General features: G+C 29.9%; 2 protein-coding genes across 4 annotated transcripts; both read left to right on the plus strand.

The window, feature by feature from the left end:
• Positions 1-40: 40 nt before the first annotated feature.
• Positions 41-1,382, plus strand: LOC145195394 (uncharacterized). Its single transcript, XM_080073227.2, has 2 exons — positions 41-208; positions 604-1,382. The coding sequence occupies exons 1-2, from the start codon at positions 89-91 to the stop codon at positions 1,333-1,335; spliced, it is 852 nt and encodes a 283-aa protein (XP_079929353.2). The 5' UTR covers positions 41-88; the 3' UTR covers positions 1,336-1,382.
• LOC145195268 (terminal uridylyltransferase 4-like) lies at positions 529-20,998 on the plus strand. Of its 3 annotated transcripts, XM_090070980.1 has the most exons (24): positions 529-552; positions 1,752-1,839; positions 2,220-2,284; positions 3,654-3,764; positions 4,070-4,259; positions 4,517-4,605; positions 5,070-5,151; positions 11,700-11,769; positions 11,887-11,923; positions 12,574-12,663; positions 12,820-12,930; positions 13,025-13,102; positions 13,626-13,687; positions 14,165-14,274; positions 15,850-15,900; positions 15,998-16,057; positions 16,358-16,819; positions 16,900-17,255; positions 17,506-17,694; positions 17,806-17,983; positions 18,187-18,376; positions 18,472-18,550; positions 18,636-19,613; positions 20,110-20,998. In XM_090070980.1, the coding sequence occupies exons 2-24, from the start codon at positions 1,833-1,835 to the stop codon at positions 20,371-20,373; spliced, it is 3,909 nt and encodes a 1,302-aa protein (XP_089927106.1). In that variant the 5' UTR covers positions 529-552; positions 1,752-1,832; the 3' UTR covers positions 20,374-20,998. The 3 variants fall into 3 exon arrangements, with proteins under 3 accessions (XP_089927106.1, XP_089927107.1, XP_089927108.1); XM_090070981.1 differs by lacking the exons at positions 529-552; positions 1,752-1,839 and adding an exon at positions 2,023-2,030; XM_090070982.1 differs by lacking the exons at positions 529-552; positions 1,752-1,839; positions 2,220-2,284; ... (7 more) ...; positions 12,820-12,930; positions 13,025-13,102 and adding an exon at positions 13,236-13,364 and having other exon boundaries at positions 20,110-20,555.
• The last annotated feature ends 2,855 nt before the right edge of the window (positions 20,999-23,853 follow it).

Raw genomic sequence — 23,853 nt, forward strand, 5'->3', positions numbered from 1 at the left:
AATTGCACTTTTTTTATACAGCTTTAAAGATTCCTGTGACCATTTTTTTTCTTTTTTTTTTTTTTTTTTTATCATTTTTAGCTTTAAAATGAGTTTTTATTATAACTATGAGAAAGCTAGTATAATATATGATGAAGCTCGTGTTGCTGATGGTGCTGATTTTATGTGTGCACTATTTGTTGGATTATTGAAAAAAGATTTATCGCAGGTGAAGTTTTAATTGGTTGGTTTTTTTCCTGTCCAAGAATATTTAGTGATTCAGTCATTGAATCTCACAATGGCATGCAGCTGTTTTATTATAAAATGCAGTTGCACTCTTGGTTTTTTTGTTTGTGTTTATTTAGGATTTTTTTTTTTATTGTGTTTAATTTTTAATTTGTTAATTTTTAGTTTGCTAATTTTTGATTTGTTAATTTTTAATTCGTTAATTTAATTTGTTAATTTTTAATTTGCTAATTTTTGATTTGTTAATTTTTAATTTGTTAATTTAATTTGTTAATTTGTAAATTTTAAGGTCATAAACTTCATCGAGTCAAAAAGCTGGTTAACCAGGTATCTTAGCAAATTTATCTATTATTTAAATATTACATTTTTAATTTCTAGATCAGTCTTTTAGATGCTGGCTGTGGCACTGGTAATTATGGTGCTGCTTTTTTAAGAAATGGTATTGGTCGTTTGACTATGGTTGATGCTTCAAATGGAATGCTTGAGTGTGCAAAAAAAAAATGCAGTAGTTATGAAGGCAAAGTTGAATTCAAATTAACAATGTTACCAGTTTTAGATTTTCCATCAGCCCACTTTGATGTTGTCACCTTCACTCAAGTACTTCATCATTTGGATTCTCCATCTGTAAGCAATCCTAGTTTTTATGATTATCCTAAATGTGTAGAAGCTATACGTCAAGCCTATCGTGTTTTGAAACCTGGGGGATTGCTATTAATTGATGCTATGTTTGATGAAAATCTTGACAGTATTTGGTGGGGCTCTTTTTGTCCAGTTGCTTTTAGTGAGATGAAAGCGCTAAGAATGAACAAGCGCAATACCATCTCTCTTCTTAAAGAATGTGGTTTTTCAGATATTGCACATATTTTGAGACCAGCTGCCTGTCTTGCAGATCCTTCAGTGTACCATAAAATAGAAAATGTATCAGATGAAAAATGGAGATCTTATTTTTCACAGTATAAGCTTATTGAAAAAAGTGGTGAGTTAAGTTCACTGATTGATATAGTTGAGAAGCATGTTTTTGAAGGGACCATTGATACTTTTCGATCCAAAGTTTTTGAAAATTTTAGTTTGTACGGGGACCATTCAGTAATTGTTTGTAGAAAGTTGTAGTTCTTATCTATTTCCTTATCTATTTTTATACAATTGCAGCAGCAGTTTGTTTTATGTTGTTGTTGATTTTTATAACCTTACAATTATTTTGATTTTTAATCTTCACTAAATTTTACTTGTTTATAATTACTTTAATTATTTTTTACAAAAATAATTTTACTTTATCTTCTTTTTTTACTTATTGTTAGATGATGTATAACAAGTTTTTTTCTCGACATGTTTTTAGACTCTTGATTAATTTGATAAAAAATAAATTCCAGCTTATACATATGCATTCTTTCAATGTGCTTTTACACAATATGTGTTTACGATGTGTGTATCTCATATTATAGAGTATGCTTATTAATGAATATAAAAATTTAAAGTATAAAATGATAAGTTTGTTATTTATTGCTTTATAGTTTTTTATTGCACAGATTATAAACAAAAAATGACAACATTCAATCAAGACTTAACTTAGTCAAGATTATTCATAGAAACTTGCAAAGATTTCTTCTATGGAAGGTAAGATTTCTTCTATGGAAGGTAAGATTTCTTCTATGGAAGGTAAGATTTCTTCTATGGAAGGTAAGATTTCTTCTATGGAAGGTAAGATTTCTTCTATGGAAGGTAAGATTTCTTCTATGGAAGGTAAGATTTCTTCTATGGAAGGTAAGATTTCTTCTATGGAAGGTAAGATTATTCTTCTATGGAAGGTATCTTTTCAAAATAAATTTTTTTTAATAAAGTTTTTTTAAGAAATTGTTAAATAAAAAAAGGAAATTTATAGTTAAAATAGAACATGATATAAAGTGTAAATAGAACTAAAAAGATATATAAAATAGAAGTAGAAATAGAGCTATAAAGTCAAACAGTTTTTATATTCATTTTCACTGTACTTTTAGAGATGGATGAAAGAAGTTTTCAAAATGGTGAAGGAATGGAGTTACTATTTTGCTTTAATAAAAAGGTAAAAAATGTAAACTCTATAACTTTGGGTATTAATGATTACCAATACTATAGGTTTCATAATTCAGATAAAAACCCAAGCTGTAATATTGGTAATAGCCATGCATAAATATCTGACCAAATTTTAAACTTAACTATCCAGCTTAAAGTATTAGTCATATGATCCAAGTTTTATTTATTTATATGATGTTTATATACTGTCTATTGATTTGTTAAAATTTTTAAATATTTGTATTGAGTAGCTTGAAGAGAAAGAGGAAAGTTAAGGAATTTAACAAATTTAATGGTTAACAAATTTTTGAAAAACATCCAAAGTTATGCACCTGTGTCACTCCAATGGGGACGTAAATTGTAATTGATATAATTGATGTATTAATTACAATATTTTTGTGTAGATCAGCCCAAAAAACATTTTGGACTATTGGCCCATGGGGACAAGTTCCCGTGTCCCTATAGGCCAACCTGCCCCTCTCTGTGCCACATTCTATTTGCCACAGCAAACGTTCTTTTTATCTGATTTTGTTAAAAAAAAAAAAGAATTTTCTAAGGGCTGAACCATAAAAGCAAAGAATTATTTTTAGCAGCATTAGTTACAGTGAATGCTGAATTTATTGTTAAATATTTATTTCTTGTATAGTTTTATTTAATGGCTTTTAATTTTATTAAATGCATTTTAGTAACAGTATAAGGTTCTTTTTATTATAAACTGAAAGTAAGAAATCATTTTGAAGGCCAAGAATTTTATGTTAGAAAACACTCAAATCAACAATCAACAACTGAGCCCAAATTACCTTCAATAGATAATTCAATTTATAGTTTGTATGCTTTACTAAATCCAGAAAGAAATGCAAGCTCCTTATGTAGTTGTAAAACATGTTTAACAAAACTAGGAAGGTAATGACCAATGATTTAGAAATCAAGTTTCAAGTTGCAAACATTCAAGCATTTTGTTTACAGTCTAATAATAAAGTAAAATTTGAATCCAAGTTTGCAACCAGCTTTTCAAGCTGCGGCTTACCACTATGGTAGGTTATATGTTTTTTGTTCTATGGTTTTTTAACCGAAGCTGACCATAGTGCTCACTGTGATAAGATTCAAGTTATTATTCTAGCAATTCAGATGATGAAGATAGGATAAAATGTTTTTCAAAGTTCTTTTGTTATAAGAAACCAATGAGTATTATGCGCAAAGAAGTTAACAAAATGTCACCATTTTTTTATTTCAGTTTTTATAAGAAAAAAACTAAATTTGCATTAAATCAAAAATGCTATTGATAGAAAGATATCACTATTTTTGGTTAAAAATTTCAATTTATATAATGGGTTTAACTTTTACCCATATATAACTTTTAGTTTTGAATTATTTTGCAGGCAAAAGATGAAAAAAGCTATGAATTTTTCTGTTTTCCTTGTCAAAAGTTAATTACTGGACTTAATGAGTGTTCAAAACATTGTAACACAAGAAAGCATAAGGATGAAATAGTAAGTTTTTCTTTTGTTTTCATCATAAAATCTTTTTCTAATACTACTTTTGAATATAGATTTAATTTAATTGTTATTAAATTCTACTACAAGAAACTTTTGTAAGATTATCAAATAGTTTTTATGTTCCTTCCCTGGTATGTAAATGCTAAACAATATAATTTATTTCGTTTCTCTGAAGAATCTGGCATCAAAAACAAATTTTTAATTTACCATGACTTCTTTATTCAAAATTTGTCAATTTTGAATAAAGAAATCATGGTAAATTAAACTTTAATTTTAAAACAAGATATGTATTGATTCAGGATCGCTACAGTAAAAAAAAGAAGCATCTCTACAACTTTAAAGGCCTCAATAGTGATTGTGAATTACACCTCAGCAAGGTAATAGAACAACAGCTCCTTACACCACAGTTTCTGACAAAAGATGACTTATTGTTAAGGGAACAAGTTTGTAATCAATTTGAAGAAGTATTGAAAAAAATGATTGCTCCAGGTTTATTATATTTAAATATGGAATGTTTTCGATTTTTCATTATCATTATTAGCATTTATTGTTAATTATAGGCCTAAAAAATTTTCATAGTTAAATAAAAAATTTTTAAAATCTCTTTTAGAATTTATTGGCCATTCAATTTATAACAAAAAGTATTATAGTAACTATTGTAAATAGGATTTGATAAAATTTTATATTTTTTATTACAACATATACTTTGATTCTCAGTGAAAGTTTTTGATTTTTTTTTTTTAAAGATTTATATTGTCGATTGTATGGATCTTCATTGACATTGGTTGGATTTAAAGATTCAAATGTTGATATCGACATCAAATTTGATATACAGGTATGTTATTTAGTATCAATATCAAGTTTGATCTTCAGTGTATTTAATGTATTTGATATGATTTTTTTTTTATTATTTCAAACGAAGGACAAACTTTATCTTTATGTTAGGTTTATTAATGAAGTTTGAACCATGGTTTTCAAAAAATCTTTGATTTTTCTGTTGAATATGCTTGATTGTTTTATCTACTATTCTTGTTTTAAGTCTGCTATATTTTGGTTATTTAATGGATTTTATATTTTATTTGATAATTTATCTTAAGCAAAAGACAAACAAAAAAAAAAATTTTTATGTTAGATTTGCTAATGAAATTTAAACCATGGTTTCATATTTTTGTTAAATTGCTACTTAACACATGTTTAATCACTGTAAAAAAAACTCTTTCATTTTGCTGTTTATTATGTTTGATTGTTTTGTCTACTATGTTTCCTTGTTTTAAGTCTGCTATGTTTCGGTTGTTTCAGAAAGTGAAAGAGTTTAATCCATTAATAGCTGATCTTCCAACTTTCTTTTTTTTTGTGGTGGAAGCCATTCATAAGCAGACGAGTAAGTTTGCTCCTAACAATTTTTTTTTGTTTGTTTTATTTTTTGAATGTAAGATGATAAATTAAAACTTGCATGATTTTAATTTATTTGCTGCCAAAATAATTGGCAAAAATATCTGTATATATCATCTGTTTTAATTAAAGCAACTTTAATGTACTTGAGAAAAGTACTTGGGGAAAAATTAAAAAATCATTTTTATGAATTTAAAATAAGAGATAAAGAAAATAACGTAATGTATCAGAAAGCGTTAAAATAATAACTTGGTAATGGTGTTAGAAAATGTAAATTGCTGTTAATTCTTACAGTATGTGCCCTTAAAATTGGCACTAATTTTTGAAAATGGTAGGTCATAAAAGCAAGTAAAAAAAAGAAATACTTTTAGCAAAATAATTTTTGTCATTTTTTCAAGAATTTCAAATAAGTTACTCAATGTATGAACAATTAGCCTTTATCAATTCTAGGTCTGAACCTTTTACATGTCTTCAGGACATACCCCTTGGGCATGGGATTCCACTGCTTGATGATAGAGGCCTTTAGAGCTGCAATTCTGTTGTGTGGAAATGCACAGGCCTTTGACTCAACATATATGCCCATATACTTTAATTCAGAGGGTTTAAATCTGTTGGCCACAAAACTTTCTCTCAAAAATCCAGCATGTTTTTTCTCGTCGGAGTCACTCCTAGGTTTTTTGGCTGTATGAAGTGGAACCCCATCCTGCTGGTACACAATTTTGGCATGAGGGTTGAAGTTGATCTATGGCCGGTCTTGGTCTTCCAAGAATTTAACATACACACCCGTATTGATTTTGACCCCTGAATCAATAAAAATGGGAGGCATCTTCAGGCTATTAGAGACCACAACTCCAAACATCATCACAGTAGCAAGATGTTTGTCCTGAATTTAAACCTAATGGGTTCTGAAACATCTTCTAGCTATAAAGTGTTAATATAGCAATCAGTCCTGCTATTTGTTACAAAATCCATCGTAAAAAGTTTTTCATCTGAAAACAGAATTATTGGTTGACCTTTCTTAAGGATGGGCATAAGTGTCTTGCTTCCCTTTACTCATTTAGCCTTGAATTCTCCAGTAATGAGGTGCCTTTTGGATCTAGCTCTAGACTTTGCTTTCAGCTCATATTAAAAACCATTTCTGATTGTGTGCTCACTCACCAAAAGTTCCTTGTCTACCTTCCTCATGGATCAGACAGGATTTTGCTGAATATGGCCTTTGACTGCTTTAATAAATCTTGAAGTCCTCACAGTCTTTGTTTTCCACTTCCTGGTTTCCTCTCTATGCGACCAAATTTTTAAAATCAACTTAAAATATCATACACAGGTTGTTTAGCCTTTCCAAGTCTTGGGCATGAAAACCTAGAGATGAAGGTCAATCACAATCTTTTTTTAGGCATTCTTCATTAAAAAATCAAAATTTTAATTTTTTTAAAATTGTTTACATTTGTACATATAAAAGATTCCAAAACCATAAATCAAAACAATGATTCCTACAAAAAAATTTTAAAAAGGGCACCATATTTAGTGTTATTTATATTGTCACCTAGAGGTAAGAACTTCAAGCTTAAACTGATCTATGTGCCATGTGAGATGATTCATGATCTGTGGTATCTTGCATTCTTTGATCAATAGCTAATTTATTTCAATTGTGATTTAAAAGAGGGTATATGCTTTTGCTGATTAAGTATGTTTCTGCCTGACTCATTTGATCAAATAAATCCAGTTAAAGATTACCCTGACTTATCAGAAATAGATGAAAAGTGAAAAAGTTATTAAAATACCATTTGAACCAGTTTTAAACTGCTAGCATAGTTTCTCACATTTTGATAACAAAATTACCTGACTGAAATCCATAACTTGTTTGCACTTCAGGTACCTTTACATCTTAAACATCTTAAAGCTCCATTTTTTTATATAAATTCATCATCTAAAACATTAAAAAAAAAAAATTATGTATTATTGTCTTGTGCAATATTTATGCACATACACATACACACATTACATACATTACATACATTAAACACATTACATACATTAAACACATTACATACATTACATACATTACATACGTTACATACATTACATACATTACCTACATTACATACATTACACACATTACATACATTACATACATTACATATATTACATATATTACATACATTATATACATTACATAAATACATAAATACATAATAATTTCTACAAAATTTTGAGAATTGGGTCATTATCTTCTTGAAAAAGGAATGGTTCTCCAATTATTACACTTTCTGAAAATGCACCAATACACTTCTTTTGTTATTATTCCGTCTATTTTATGAATATCACCAGTATTATTACCAACAAAGCATTCCCACACCATGACACTACTTCTGCCATGTTTTACATTTGGCACCACACACTGTTTCTTCATCTGTCTACCAATTTTTCTGCTCCACAAATACTCTTCTTTTAAAACAAATTTGGAACTTTGAGTTGTTGGTCCAAAGAACATATTTCCAGTCATCAACAATCAATTTTTACCCACTGTAGTTTTTCTTTCTTATTTCGGGGCCAAAGAACTGGCTTCCTTGTGGCTATTCTACCACCAAGTATTGCTTCCATTAATCTCTTCTTCGTTGTTGTCACAGTTATTGGAGCTTCTCAGGAGCTATTCATACTATTTTTACTTTTGGGACAGTTAATAGTCAATTTCTTTTACTAGTGGTAGCAATTCTTCTGTCTTCATTAGCAGAGGTAACTTGCTGACATCCTGATCATTTCTGATTGATCACACTTCCAGTTTCTTCCTTTTTTGTAATATTCCATACTATTGAAATAAAAATTTTAAATTTTTGTTGCAATTTATCCCATTTAGTATTTTTCTTGCTGCAATGCAAATATAATTATGGATAGTAGTGTACATACACACATGTGCACTTACACACTCAAATGCACATATAAATTTCTCTGGTCCTATTATCTTAAAATATGCAGAAAAATCTACAAAAGCTAAACAGTACTTGATTTAAGAAAACCCACTATTAGGTACCATCGGTTCTATAAATAAATAAAAACTCCCATAAATGAATATAAAACAACTACGTAAGCAAATAACTGCAAATTTGTGGCTAAAATTATAAACGTGAATTAATAGAAAAAGAAAAAAAACTTGTGATTGATTTGATTGGAAATATAGCAGAGTGAGTAATTGTTTCATTTTGAATTGATAATCACTTTAAAGTGAACATAAGTTTTTGGGTTTTGATTGTTAAAGATTTTTGTATAAAAAGATAAAACATTAAAATTTTTTTAAGTTCAGATTTTTTTTAAGTGCATTTTTAGATTTAGTTCTTTAAACTATGCACCTCAACATTCTATAGGTGTTGATGTTGATAGGTAAATAAGTTTAGATGTATTGAGCAATCTTCGGTGAGCATCAAAAAGGTTTATAATGATCTAGTCTAGACATTAGGATGGTCCAGAATTGCATAGTAAAAATTAAAAGTGTTTCTAACCACTCTCCACAAGGCTAACTTTGTTCTACTATATATAAGGAATAAAATTGCAAAAAGTTGGAGCAAGTTGAGCAATTTTAGGGGTTAATAGGGTTTCAACATTTTGGGCAAGCACCTAATTTTACAGCATGCTCGTAGCAGAAATCAAATTGTTGAGTGTTTATACATAATTTTTAGTTTTGTTTTTCTGAACAGCCCTTCTGGGACACCATACAAAGTAATTGTTCTAGTTCTTTGTGCAATATGTAAACAACAGACATCTTGCCATCAGCAAATAATTTTTAAAAATTGAAATTTTTTCAAATATATAGTATTTTTGAATTTTTATTCTGACTACAGAAGAAAAGCTTAAAAGGTTTGTAATATCAATTTATCAGTCACATATTGAGGCCTTAAAACAATTGTTTTTAAAATGAAATGAACATTGAACATTTGAACATAACATTCATGAACAGTATGACAATATTTACTATTTAGTATTTTTTTTATATCCACAGGCAGGTACCTAATTACCTAATGGCAGCTGCAACAAGAAGTTCTTCTGAAGTTTGGCTTATTGGCAAGGCCACCAACCAATTCTCTTCAGCAAGATTGGCTACGAATGGTGATGCCATCCGCTGCCTCCTCCTTTACCACCTCAAAGAACACCTCACTGTGAAGGACAGTAATAATTGCACAAAGATATCAATATGATTTGGAGCAATACAAGAATTCCGACTCAGAGGATTGATTCTGGTGAAAGAAAACTAAAGAAGTTGTATGGTGAATATCAACTGTTGAAGGTGAATAGGATGAAAGCATATGAAAGCTGCAGATTTAAAGAGCAAATGTTCAAATACAACCTGATGGGATTTTTTGACTTGGCCACAAAGAATGCTTTGGACATCATCACGAACAATAAAGATAGACAATTCCTAATGATGCAGAGAGAAGATGTCACCAGTTCAAGCATTGCTGGAGTGGATGGTAATCTTGCAGAGAAAGAGATGAAGAAGAGAGCTTGTGTAGAAGCTAATGAAAATTGAAGACTGAAAGAGACAGAAAAGTTGCATCAAATAGAAACTTCTGATCCTGTTTTGGATATCAGTTCTTCTTCTAAGTCTGAAGATGAAGACTTTAGAGTTCCATCATCATCTGCTCAAACTTCCTCAAAGCCTAAACAACTGAAAAGAGTGATAGCAATTCCAGAAGTTGCAGTGGTTTTAAATAGAGAAAATCTTCCTGATCGTGGAGCTATGTATGTTGTTGTATCAGTAGCAAAGGCTTTAGGCCATCCTCTTGATGACCTGACACTGTCTAGGAGCACCATCAGAAGGTCACAGATGGCTACCCAAACAAAAGTAGCTGAAGCAGAGAAGAGTTCTTTTTCAACTGAATTTACTCTTCTTCTCCATTGGGATGGGAAACTGGTTGCAGACATAGCTGGTGCAAAAGAAACCGTTGATCGAATTGCTGTGATAGTCACTGGGATTGGTATCGAGAAGTTGTTGGCAGTCCCAAAAATTGTAGGAGCAACTGGGGAAGAACAGGCTGCTGCATGCTTAAAAGTACTAGTTGACTGGAATCTACAAGAAAAAGTTCAAGGTCTGATATTTGATACAACTTCCTCCAACACAGGCATCCATTAAGGGGCATGCATTCTTATAGAGGAAGCTATTGGCCATGAACTTGTAAACATTGGATGCCGTCATCATGTCCTGGAAGTCATTCTGAGCAGTGTCTTCACAGCTGTTTTTGGTGGGACAAGTGGACCAGAAATCGGTCTTTTTAAGAGGTTTCAGAAGAAATGACCATACATCAGGCAAACAGAGTATTGAAGACAAAATCTTCAATGAGGATACCAAAACTCTTCGGATGGAGATGTTTGTCTACTACACCAAAGCCATAAGACATCAGCAGCCTTGGGAGGATTACCTTGAGCTCCTTCGTCTATGTCTTGTCTTCCTCGGTGGAAGCAGTTTTAAAATGGAGTTCCAGTTCCGAGCTCCAGGAGTAATGCATCATGCTCGATGGATGTCGAAGGCCATCTATTCTCTAAAAATGGTGCTATTTGAAGGCCAGTTGGAATTGACTGCTAAAGAAAAGCAAGGTCTAAAGGAGCTGGCACTCTTCGTTTCTCTCATTTATTGGCGTTTCTGGCACAAGGCTCCACTGGCTTCATGCGCTCCCCTGAATGATGCAATGATGATCAGGCTTCTCAAGAAATATCCAAACTGTATAATTGCTGATGCAGCTTGAACTGCATTTGCTCAACATCTCTGGTTCTTCTCAGAACACCTCTTGGGTCTAGCTTTTTTTGACAACTGAGTACCTCTAGATGTTAAAAGAGCCATGATAGCCAACCTCCAGCTTCCAAAGGCTCAGTCAGCTTTGAAGAGATTAAGCACGTGTGGCACAGACTTCAATAATCTTGAAAAGTTTGTGACTCAAAGAACATTTCGTCTCTTCAAAGTACTTAGTATCACTGGAAAGGAGGAGGCCAAGAGTTTTATGTTGAAAGATCCAGAAGCATGGGAATCAGATGCTTGCTACCAAAATTTGAAGGATCAAGTCGACAAGATGTAGGTTGTCAATGATAACGCAGAGCGTGGCATTGCTCTTATCCAGAAATATAATGAAACCCTCATCAAAGGCGAGGACCAAAAACAGTTTCTGCTTCGTTTTGTCCAGCAACATCACTAGATTTACCCATCCTCCTCTAAGGCAGCCATGATTGCGGTAGATGACATTTGATGGGGCAATACTTATATGTCATACTTTTGAAATCAGTATTATAACAATTTTTTATTTTAAATTTTAAATATTTAAATATGAAAATATCTAATGAAATTTTTACTATTTTGACTTTATATATCCGTATACATGAAAAGTCAAAATTTTTATTGACCCCTAAATATTGTCTGATTTGCTTCAAATTTTTACAGAAATTCTCTAATATTATATGAACATGATAAGCCTTGTGGAGAACAGAATTTCCAAACTTCATTTTTTACATACACTGCTTAGTCTTGACCAGTGTAAGTAAATGAATTCTTTTTTTCAGGTTTGTATTCAGATGTTGAAGACAATCTTTGCATGAAAAATCCAATAATCAAGTTCAAACATAAAAAGAGGTTGAACTTTAGTTTGTTGCCATAAAAAAAAAAAAAAACACCCTTTATAAGTTATGAACTGTTATAAAAGTTTTTGTGTTTGTTCTCATTTTGGAGTTTAAGTTCATCTCTGTTTAGTGGTCTTTCATGCTGCATATTGCCTCTTTACAATAAGGTATGTTATTTTGTTGTTTTTTGAATAATAATAGAAAAACCCTTCTTTTTTAAAAAGTTGATCTTTTTGCTATGGTTATGCAATTTGTATAAGATTTATATAATTCTCTTGAGGACTAAAATGGCAATTCATAATGGTAGATCATAAATTAAAATCTATTTAATGTAGTTGGACCTTTCTTATAATAGACTTAGGCTGAAAAACTTTCTGTGCTATCTAAATTAATTTGATTTTATGAATTGACAATGAGTTAATAACAGTTGTATAAAGTAAGTTGTTTAATAAAATAGTTTTATGAAATGATTTTTTTTTCATGTGTACTATGCATCTAGTATGTACATGTATTTTTTATATACACTTAATTTATAATTTTTGATAAATTTTAAATGTTTTTTAAAGGATTTAGGTTTTATTAAGTTCTCTTGGTAATCATAACTAGATGACTATGGTGTTGAGCTCTGCCTTACTTTTAATTAACATATTTAGAAAAGAAAAGGTTGCAGTAAGATTCTCTGTATGGGGTGCTATTTTGGCCCTCAAGACTATAGTGCTATCAGTAACCTCAGTTTACCAACCTTCTATACTAGTTTAAAGATTTAACAAGAAACCTTTAAATTTATGGCTGAAAAAGTTTTCTTTTCTGACTTTAGTGTTTTCATACATCTGATTTAATCAAAAAGTACATGGATGCAGAGGTGAGATGTGCTAAACTTGCGCTGCTGATTAGAGTTTGGGGTAAGGTAAGAAATGTGTTGTCAAAAAAACTTTTATTTTATACTGAAAAATATTTTTACTCATAAAAAGAAAAAAGCCAATTTATCAGTTGTTTTTTTTTTAGTTAATATCATTATTTTATTGTGTTAACCTTTTATATAAAGAAATTGCCTTTTTAAAAGATGTGTGGTTTGGACAATGCTGATAGTGGAGGTTTGTCACCATACTGTTTTGTAATTATGGTCATTAATTATCTCCAGCATACCGTACCACCTGTTCTTCCTATAATAAAGGTAAGTAGCAATTAGTTTAGTGTTAATCTCCCAAACATTAGGTCTTTATAAATCCTGTTTCATTTTTGTATGAATTGCATCTTATTTGCTTTAGATACCTGATCTGGAATTTGAAAATCAGGTTTTAATTGATTTGGAGGAAGAAAAAAGTCATTTAATAAGTTTTAATAAGGTAGAAATGTAATATCATCATATCCTTTTAAAAGTTAGAAAACCAAGTTTAGTTTTTCTTTTAAATTTTTTAATTTTATAGGAAATCTTCTGAATATCTAAATGCTACTAAAAATTTAGTTCAAAGTAAAGTTGAAATTTCAATTTTTGTATGTCAACTAAGGTGTTTTATTGGAGTTTCAACGACTGGAAGGCGCATGTTCTGCTTTTAGGCATAGGAAAAGAGTCTCAAAGATTACTTAAAAAGATTTAGCAAAAAGAAGGTACTTGCGATAATGTTTCATAGAAGAAGAAATGTCAGTTGAAGAGTACAATAAGAAAAAAAAAACTAAAGATTTTTCAGTATATAATAAATTTAATGAAGAGTATTGCTTTGGAGTAGGCAAAAACTTCACTCAAGGGTTTGCAATTTAAAAAGTGAAAATGAACCGTTCATCATGATTTTTTAGGTAGATTAATAGAGATTTGTTTCTGTTAAGGTAGTTTTGACTTTAATTTTTACATTATTACTATTTTTCAAACAGAGTCAGCACTGGAGAAGCAAGAACACATCAACCATCACTGTTTTGTTTATTGGCTTTTTGCGGTGAGTTGTTCTTCAAAGCAAATATGCATTTCATTATAATTTAATTCTATTGAAATTTTCTAATTATACTTTTGATGTGCTAAACATTAATACTATTTCACTATATTTACATTTCATTACATTTATTTTATAGTTCATTATATTTATAGTTCATTATACTTTTATTACATTTCCTTACATTTAAATTATATTTATATTTATAATTCATAACATATTTTGTCGTTTTGTAATACAGTTCAGTATATTTAAATTTTATTTCATTAAATTATGGTTTATTATATTTATATTATAGTTTGTTACATTTATGTTATATTTTTTTATATATTATATTTTGATATACTTTTATTATAGTGCATTGTATTTATTTCACCTATAATACACATAGGGCATTTGCCTCTATAGTAATAAAAGGTTTTTTGTAATTATGATAAAAGTTAAATTTCAATTTTCGATGATTTTCTAACAAAACCTATTTAGCTATTTTTTATTATCATTTCACCACAAAGCAATGGTTATAAATATCAGACAATATGCACCTGTGCTACGTGATGTCAGAAAATTTGGAAATCGTCGACTGATTATTGAAGGTAATCAAAGCTCTGTAAAACATTTTTTGTTTTTATTGTAAAAATAAAGATTTTATAATTTGTTATGATAAAAAATGAAAATACTTTTTAATTATTTTTGAATTAAATTTTTTTTTTTTTTCCAAACTAAGAAATGATATAAAAGTGAGATGATGAGAACCATTTCTGAAATAATAAGTATGCAAAACCATACCTGTATACAAATACACTGTCTAGTGTATGTCTAGTGTTACATTACACTGTCTAGTGTAATGTAATAATGTAATAAAGGCTTATTTGGGCAAGAACTTAACTGGAATTTTTAAAAAATTCTTTGTAACCCTGCACATATATTGGTGATAATTTGATGTCCTACATCATGTGTCAACTAGAATATGCAAAAGAGCTGCAAGTTGTTACCCTTAGCAGCAAAGCATAATTTATAAAATATAAATAATTTTGTTTATAAACAGTTTTCAATTAGAATTAAGTTTTACTGCACTAAAAAAAATCCTGAAATTTGTAGCTATGTACTTTTTGTTGCTACGTACTTTTGTTGCTATGTTATCATATGCTATATTATCATATGTTATGTTTTGATGTTTATGTTATATTTTTAAAATTCCATTTTTGGTGAGTTGTGTAGAATTTACAGTTATAAAATGCTAAATAGTATCATTTGATCACAGTATTTTTTGTAATTGATATAAGATCAGCTGTCATATGATCACAGTATTTTCTGTAATTGATATAAGATCAGTTATCATATGATCATAGTATTTTCTGTAATTGATATAAGATCAGTTATCATTTGATAACAGTATTTTCTGTAATTGATATAAGATCAGTTATCATATGATCACAATAGTTTTTGTAATTGATATAAAATCAGTTATCATTTAATAACAGTATTTTCTGTAATTGATATAAGATCAGTTATCATATGATTACAGTATTTTCTGTAATTGATATAAGATCAGTTGTAGAAGTTTAGCATACTTAACATTATGAGATCACTGTGATGTAACATATATCCAAATGTACTTTTATAAAAAAAGCTTTTGTTAACTATTTCTTCTCCTAGGGAAATTTATCACAAATACTGACCAAAAAGTTGTCTATCAAAATGTAAAAAAACTATCAAAATGTAAAAGTATTTCTTTTTAAAAAATGTTTGTTTTTTCTTGCATTTACCAGTAAAATTATTTTTTTCTGAATTTGCTTCACCAACATTTTGGTGAAGCAAAAATTATGTTCAGCAGTAAAAACTGAGCAGTAAAAACCGAGCAATAGTGAGCAGTAAAACTGCAAACTTTTGTGATACCCATTTTTGTCTACCTATGTTTTACATGAAAAAGAGTCAGATAAAAAGGTAGAATTCTTTTTCATATAAAGCATTCTGTGCAAGGTACAAGTACTTGCTAATCTTCCTCAAGTTATCTTAGTTTTGACCTTTACTTCTTCAAAAATTAAATGTTTTCAATATATTTTATACCCTGCTACCATCTTTTGTTTTAATAGTCCTTTTTTTTTTTTTTATAGTGTGTAAGCTAACTTTTTTTGATTTTGTTAGGTAAGCTAACCTTTTCTTTTTAGATCCATTCATCTCCAACCAAAATGTTGCCAAATCTTTAGGATCACAATCTGGTATCGTTTTTTGTAATAATAACTATTGTAATAGTTACATTGTATTGTATTGTTGGAAAAAAAATTTTTATCCTAAAAAACATTTTTTTTTTTTCAGTGATGAACTTCCTCATGGATTGTATAGAGATAACTTACAAGTACTGCACCTCCTTTAATAGTATGTCTGCCTTAAAAAAACGATTTATAAAAACTTGTTGCTGTTGACAAATCAAGATTCGTTTGAAATTTTAAAATATAAGTTCTTTTGAAAATCTCTAATTTTTAAAAAAAAAAATCGTTTACCTTGAAAATTTAGAGCCCACCTAAAATAAATCCCAAAATGTCACAAAATGATGAAATATATTTAGTTGTATTATTATATTTATAAATATTTAGTTGTATTTTTTTACAATTTGTCATGAATTTTTAAATTTTGTTTGCATCCTCTTACCAATTTAATTTCACTTTGATGAATCAGGTGCAAAAAAACTGGAAGCTCAGAAGTTAAATTCAGAGCTGGAAACCAAGCCAAAAAATGCAACAAAAGATGATCACCTCTATATTGATCACTGCCAAAGTGTGTTAGAAGAAAATACAATTCAAAAGGTTGTAAACGAAGTTTTGACGACGTTGCTGGACACAGTTGTAAATGAGTTTTCTCTTCTGGATTGTTTTCAATTTCATGCAGCGAAATTCACACCCAAAAATCCATTTCCAAAATTTTGCTCTTCATGTAAATCAGATGGTCATAGCGCCTCCAATTGTGTTGTTGAGAATTTCATAATTAAACCGTTGCCTCCTGTTAACAAAGCCGCTATGAATATTCTTGATCAAGTGTGTGCACAAGTGATGGCTGACTGTGAGATGACTGGTGAAGAGTTTGATTCTCGCATGAAAATCTTGAAGAAAACAGAATCTCACTTTAAGGAAAATTTTGATGGTAAATATTTTTTTTTTATAATTTTTTTTTACTTAGAAACTGTTTTATTCATCTTTATGTTAAAATTTTTTTTCGTTTAGATACGTGCCGTCTTACATTATTTGGTTCTTCTGTAAATGGTTTTGGTTTCCGAAACTCTGATTTAGACATATGTCTTCGATTTCAATCTGATACACCACCGAAAGATCTGAACTATCAACGTACGGTTGGTTTCATTGCAAATGTTTTAAAGAAAAATCCTGATTTTCATAATATAGTATGCATAAAGTCTGCTAAAGTGCCTATTGTTAAGTTTCGTGTACGTCGCAGTGATATTGAAGGAGATATCAGTTTATATAATTGCTTAGCGCTTGCTAATTCAGAAATGTTAAAGACTTATGCAATCGTGGATAAAAGAGTGCGCATTATGGGATACTGCATCAAATATTTTGCGAAAGTTAGTAATCTTATAAAATGATTGTTCCTTTAATTATTAATGTAGTTGTTAATGTTAGCAATAAATCAGTTTAATTTCGTTTATATTCTTTGTACTTTAAATGAAATTTTTACTGTGTTTGCATCATTAATGTCTGCGTAATAAAATGAAGTAATTTTTTAAATAAATGACGTTTTACTGTGCTTGCATAATTAATTATACTGTGTTAGGATAAGTTTCTGTATGCACTTTTTAAACTCTTTTTTTTTAGCTGTGCGAAATAGGCGATGCATCTCGTGGCAGCCTATCGTCCTATGCATACATTCTGCTTATGCTGTATTATCTACAACACTGTGAACCTCCTGTTGTTCCTGTTTTACAAGAACTAGGAGGTGATAAACATGAACCGTTGTTAGTTGAGGGGAGAGACACCTGGTTTTATTCCGATATTAAAAGTCTTGTAAGAAATCTTTATATTTGTTAAAAATACTTTTTAATTTTTATTGGCAAAAAAAAAAAACCACTTTTTTTTTTTTTAATTTTATTTTTAAATCAACTTTTTTTATTGCAGCCAACTATTTGGAAAGACTACGGAAAAAACAAACAATCCATTGGAGAACTTTGGATTGGATTTTTCAACTTTTACTTAGAGAAATTTTCTTTCAATCGCAACGTTGTATCCGTTAAACAAACAAATCCACTTTTAAAGTTTAAGAAGTCATGGATGCGTTACGTCATTGCTATTGAAGGTATTAACTTCCATTCCTTAGTATTTTTAAATTGATAACCTTTTTATCAATTCTACTGTATGGTTGTGTAACTTGTAAATGGGAATCTCTTCATACTATTCCTAGTATTTTTACATTGATAACCCTGTTATCATTATTTTTGTATGTTGGAGTAATTTATAAATAAGATACTCTTTATAATTTTATGCATCGTTGCGTCTTAGATCCATTTGACGTAGACCATAATTTGGGCGCTGGAATTAATGATAATATGTTTAAATATATTATATCATGCTTCAGTCAGGCGCGTCTTCACTTTGGCTCGTCTTTAACAAAAGTTCAGAAGCGGTCTATGAAGGAATATTACTTTGATCCTAATTATCTTAAAAATGAGAAGAGTGTTCCAACTGATAGGTTTGGTTATCATATATTCTTACACCCAAAATATTGTCACTTAACTGCCATGACAACATGCACATTTATGAACTATGAAACGTTTTATTTTTTAGATGTTGTCGTCGATGCGGTAAAATTGGACATGTGGCATCAAGTTGCAGGGAAATGAGTGATGACGATGAAGAACAGGAAGTAGATAATTAATTTGTTTGTTGTTTAGAATAGCTTGAATATTTTAATTCTTAGTTTTTTTATGTTTTTTGTTTTTTTTTGTAAGGAACATGACGATCATGTTGCGCGATCACCAAGCAAAGAGGGAAATTTAAGATGCTATTTATGTAATCAAAGAGGGCATCGTAAACAAGATTGTGTTGTTTCTCAAAATCGACGAGAGAGATTCAATAGCAATTCAAAAAACCAAAAAAAAATTGAATCTCGCTCCCATGAAGGTATCTCAAGAAAGCAGAATACAGATGAAAAGGCAACAAGTATGACGCTAACAACAAGTATAGCGCCAACAACAACCATAGCACCAACAACAAATATGGCGCTAAGCCCAACAGTTAAAAAGAGTGATGAAAATAGCATTTATGAAAATGCTCGTGCTACGAAGGGTCATGCAAAAAATAATAACTATGCTAAAGATTTACATGCAACTTTACCAGTAACCATTACAAATAATCATCAAAAACAAGCAAAAACTAATTACTCTGAAAATCAGTCTCCTGCACGACCGCCTTTTCCTCAACAGGTCTCTTCTCTTGGGTTTTCTCACGGTTTTCTTCAACAGATGGCGAACCTTTCTCAACCTACTAGTAATCTAAACCCGGGTTTTTATTTAACAACACCTCAACCTCCTTATAACTTCAATTTCAATGGTCACCAAGCAAATGAGAAATTTCAATTCGGCAAACATCATGTTTTACCATCAGATTTTGACATTTCATTTAACGACCTTAATATTGCAATTAACAACCAAGTCCCATTTCCTAACCAATTACATGCTGTCGGCGTATCAGATCTTGTACTCCCAAAAACCACTTTAGTAACTGATTCTGCTTCGAACTTACCAAACAAAGTAATACCTCAAGTGCTCCTGAATTATCAATTACATCAGTTTCCAAAGTCACAAACTAATAATTTAAGCCCTAACACAATTAAGAATGGCCAGACTCTCGACAAAAAAGAACGAAATATTTTAATTCCTAAACGATCTTCAAAATTGACTGAAAATCCAAATTCAATGAGGGCAGGCGTAAGTATATAGAATGTTGGCATATTGTAAACTCTGACAGTAAGTCCTGAGCATAAAGTTTCCGAAAGAGAAAGCATAGATATAAAATTCTTTTTTTAAATTGAATTGTAAATCCTCTTTAAAAACTTAACCATAAACAGTGAGGCTTTTATTCAAGTATTTCTCGAAAGAAAATATCAAGAAATTATTTCTCGAAAGAGAAAAATATAAGAAAATATCAGTTTATATAAATTCATCACATGTTCAACGTCGGTGAAGATTTATTATTTGTAAAATCCTAAACTAATAATAAGCCTCGTATATAAACAGTCTGAAATAATTATCTTTTCTCGTATCCGACGGGCTTACGGATTTTCAATCGTTTGAGTTTTACAATACTCGATAATATTTTTTTACAGAACTTGGTAAATTTGTGTGTGTGTGTGTGTGTTTTAGCTCTGTGTCCTTGCAATATTTATTTTTGTTTGTATTTGGTTTATTTCCGTTGTTGTTATAGGTCTCTGGGTTGTCCTTGGAGGAATCTCACCGTGAAACTGCGAACTCGAAGAAGCCTTATTATTATGTTAAAAAAGGTCAACAAAGTGATAATGACAAAAATAAGAAATCATCCAGCAATCTACATGTGCATGACGGTAGACATGACACTAGCGGTGCTAAAGAAGCACTTGGTTCTAATAGTGATCAGGTTCTGTCAGGATTTACTTCATCAAGTTCCAATACGAGGCGTGATAAAAGTAATCGTGGAAAGCATCTTAAATAGTTGCATAAAGCATGTGACTTTTTTTTTTTTAATTTTTAACTTTTACCATTATTCTTAGAGCACTTCAGGGTTTTTATAAGTGCAGGAAGCCTTTTTTTTTCCCAGAAGAGTTCATAGAATTTTTTTTTTATTAATTTTTGTGCCTGAAAATCTATACCAATGACAAGTTCATGAAGATCTTTAAAGCCGAACATATCTTGAGTCGATCCTGACCTTTTTCCAATTCGCAAAGCTGAAATGATTTTTTTTTTTTCTCTCGTACTTTTGTTGCGTCAACGAGAACAACTCTTGAACGAAATTTTAAAAACATTTCGTCGAATGCTTATAACGGAGAATCTTTCCTTTGATATTAATGCTTATAACGGAGAATCTTTCCTTTGATATTAATGCTTAGAACGGAGGATCTTTCCTCTGATATTAATTGCATTAACATTAAGATTTTTTTTTTTTTTTTTTTAATTTTGCTCCATTTAATTTGCAGGTTGCGCACATTTTCAGAAATCGACTTTTATGAATTCGCTTTCAGACTTCTAAATCTCCTTTTTATTTAGATCAAAAGTTTTATGTAATGATTTTATTTTTGCTTTTTAAGTGATTCTAATGAATCAAAAGCAAAGGTTCAACATTTGTTAGCTTTTATTAGGTATATAACTTATTACCTATAATACATATAAGGTATATAATTTGTTAGGTATTGATGCTGTTAGGTATACAATAAGTTATTATATTAGGTATATAATAAGTCATTATATTAGGTATATAATAAGTTATAATAGTTTCTGTTAAAATAAACATCCAATATCGACACTTCAATCATTTCTGAAGTTTGAACAACGATCAAATCTTAGGTATTCATTAGTGTTTGTGATTTTTTAGGTATTCATTAGTGTTTGCTTTTTTAGGTATTCATTAGTGTTTGTGCTTTTTTAGGTATTCATTAATGTTTGTGCTTTTTTTTTTTTTTTTTTTCTAAATGTGTTTCATGCTTTTTGATTGTTGTTGGACACAAGATGTTTTTTGAAACATCAATTTAGGGTTTTTAGGAATACGCAAATCCTTCCTTTTGTTGCTCTATTAACAATCTCTTTTTTAAAAACTTTAATTTTAAAAAAAGAATATTAATTTAAAATCGTTTTTAGCCATATTAGCTTAAAATTTACTTAATATAAATAAAATCATTCAGTTTAAGTTGGGTGAATCCATTAGTTATTGGCCATGCATTAGTGGTTGCTCAGTTTCAAATTTACGCACATTTGTTAAGCAATCCGTTTTTTGAAAATAATAAAACTTTGATTCTTATAAATTGTAGTTCATTTGGTCAATTTCTAAATCCTAAGTGGTCATGCTAACTAAAACCTGGTAAATTATTTACAAAAGTAGTGTATTCAGCTTTAATTATTTTTGTTGTTCCCAAACTGCGTTCAGCATTTAATTCTTACAACCAAATGCTTTAGTAGAACTGGCTCAGTACTCAGCAAATCAAGATGTGGCGGCCATCAAAGGAAAACGATTGATCAAAAAAAGGCCATGAGTTGAGAAGCCAAGAAAATCAGAATGATTTCACCAACGAAATGTTTAGCAAGCAGCGAAGGATATCTTGACGTTCAATTGTAAACAAAATTCAAAAAACGATTTGTAAACAAGTGGTTATTATGACTGAACAGTGCGAAAAAACGTCTGGCCTGTAAGACCAAAATATTTTCTTTGAAACGTTGAGTACAGCGTTAAAGTCAAAAAACTTAACGGTAACGATTAAGCATAGTAGTGGTTCCGTGATGGTTTGAGGCTGTATGGCTGCTTTCTGGTGCAGAAAAGCTAGTTTTAATCGGTAGAAATTGAACAATGTCAACAAAGGCATCCTTGAACAAAATTTACTCTTGGATGCTCAATATTAAAGATTGAAATATTAAAGATTGAGTACAATTTTGTAATCCAACATAACAATTCTGTCAGAAAACATCAAAGATGTTCTTAAATTGGCTAAGATCTCCAAATCTTAATCCGATTCAACACCTGTGACATCATTTAAATCAAAAAAATGGAAAAAAGAAAGGGGTCTGGAGCTGATATCCCGAATGAAGTTAACAAAATAAAAACGTCTGCAGTTTAAGAAACAAAGGAAATCCGATAAAATATTTAATATTGTTTCTGCATTTTTGATTTTTTAATAGTCAGCTAAACACAAAATGCTCATAAAGTCACCCCAATTGTGACTAAATTAGCGCAGTAGCTAAAACAGCAATTTGCTAAGATGTATTTGCTGTCAGATGTATTTGCTGTCAGATGTATTTGCTAAGATGTATTTGCTGTCAGATGTATTTGCTGTCAGATGTATTTGCTGTCAGATGTATTTGCTAAGATGTATTTGCTGTCAGATGTATTTGCTGTCAGATGTATTTGCTGTCAGATGTATTTGCTGTCAGATGTATTTAATTTGTCAGATGTATTTTAAAGAGAATATTTCGAACTTAATAAGGTCTTTTTTTATACAAAAATAAAAAAACCTGGTAAAAACTATTTTTACCGAATGTACCTCTTAAATGACACCAAAATGCGTTCATTCAAGATGAAATGGTCTAAAATCTTTTAAATACTTTATACCTGTATAGATAAATACTTTATACCTGTAAATACTCGAATTCGTTCAATAATGAATGGCGTTTTATTGTTAACTCTAAGTTTGTTTGTATATCAATTAAGAAATAATTTGTTCTTACCTTTTTTAATAAATATTTGGAAATCTCAAGTACAGTGATTTACAACTAACTTCAATCGAAACAAGTTGTTAGCACCTAACAAACATTGAAATAAAGTCACATTTTTCGACAGGTCTAACTTACGTGTAATTTTAAGTATAAAAAAATGTTTCCAAATGAATATTTCTTACCAAAACTTGATGCAATTCAAGTAATCTATTGGTTGAGGGAATCTGCAATTTTTCCCTGAGATTCTGTCCCATTAAATATGCAAAAAATTCAGTTTCATTAAAAAAACTCAATTGCGAATAAATATGATAAATACGAATATTGCCGAGAGTTGATTAGCATTTTGAAAAATAGAGTTAGCTGATCTAAGCCTACCAAATATTGTAAATACTAATTAATATTAGACAGACTTTTTAGCATTTCAATCTGTATGCTTTCCACTACTTTACCAAGACAATATTTTGAAACGTAATTTTCTTTCTCTACTCAGCTAAGACAATTTGGTGGAAAAAAATATTCCCTTTAGAAAAAAGGACCATGTAATAAAATTTTTTAAGTAATTTTAAAGCCAAGTAATCATAAAATTTTTTAATTATCTCAATCGCAAACAATTTAATGACTGAGATCACGAACTTAGATTGTAACAGAGAATGGTGGTAAATTGTAAATAGATTTTGCTTCTAACATTTATATCAGTGCGTAGTGAAATTTTTTATTTCAAATTTTTTTGTTTTTAGGCGTAAGTCTTAAAGTAACTTTATAGTCAAAAATCAAC

This window comes from Hydra viridissima, unplaced genomic scaffold, assembly GCF_058129835.1.
Source record: "Hydra viridissima isolate aposymbiotic clone 2 unplaced genomic scaffold, HvirCarnegie_v1 scaffold_13, whole genome shotgun sequence".
Lineage (NCBI taxonomy): Eukaryota > Metazoa > Cnidaria > Hydrozoa > Anthoathecata > Hydridae > Hydra > Hydra viridissima.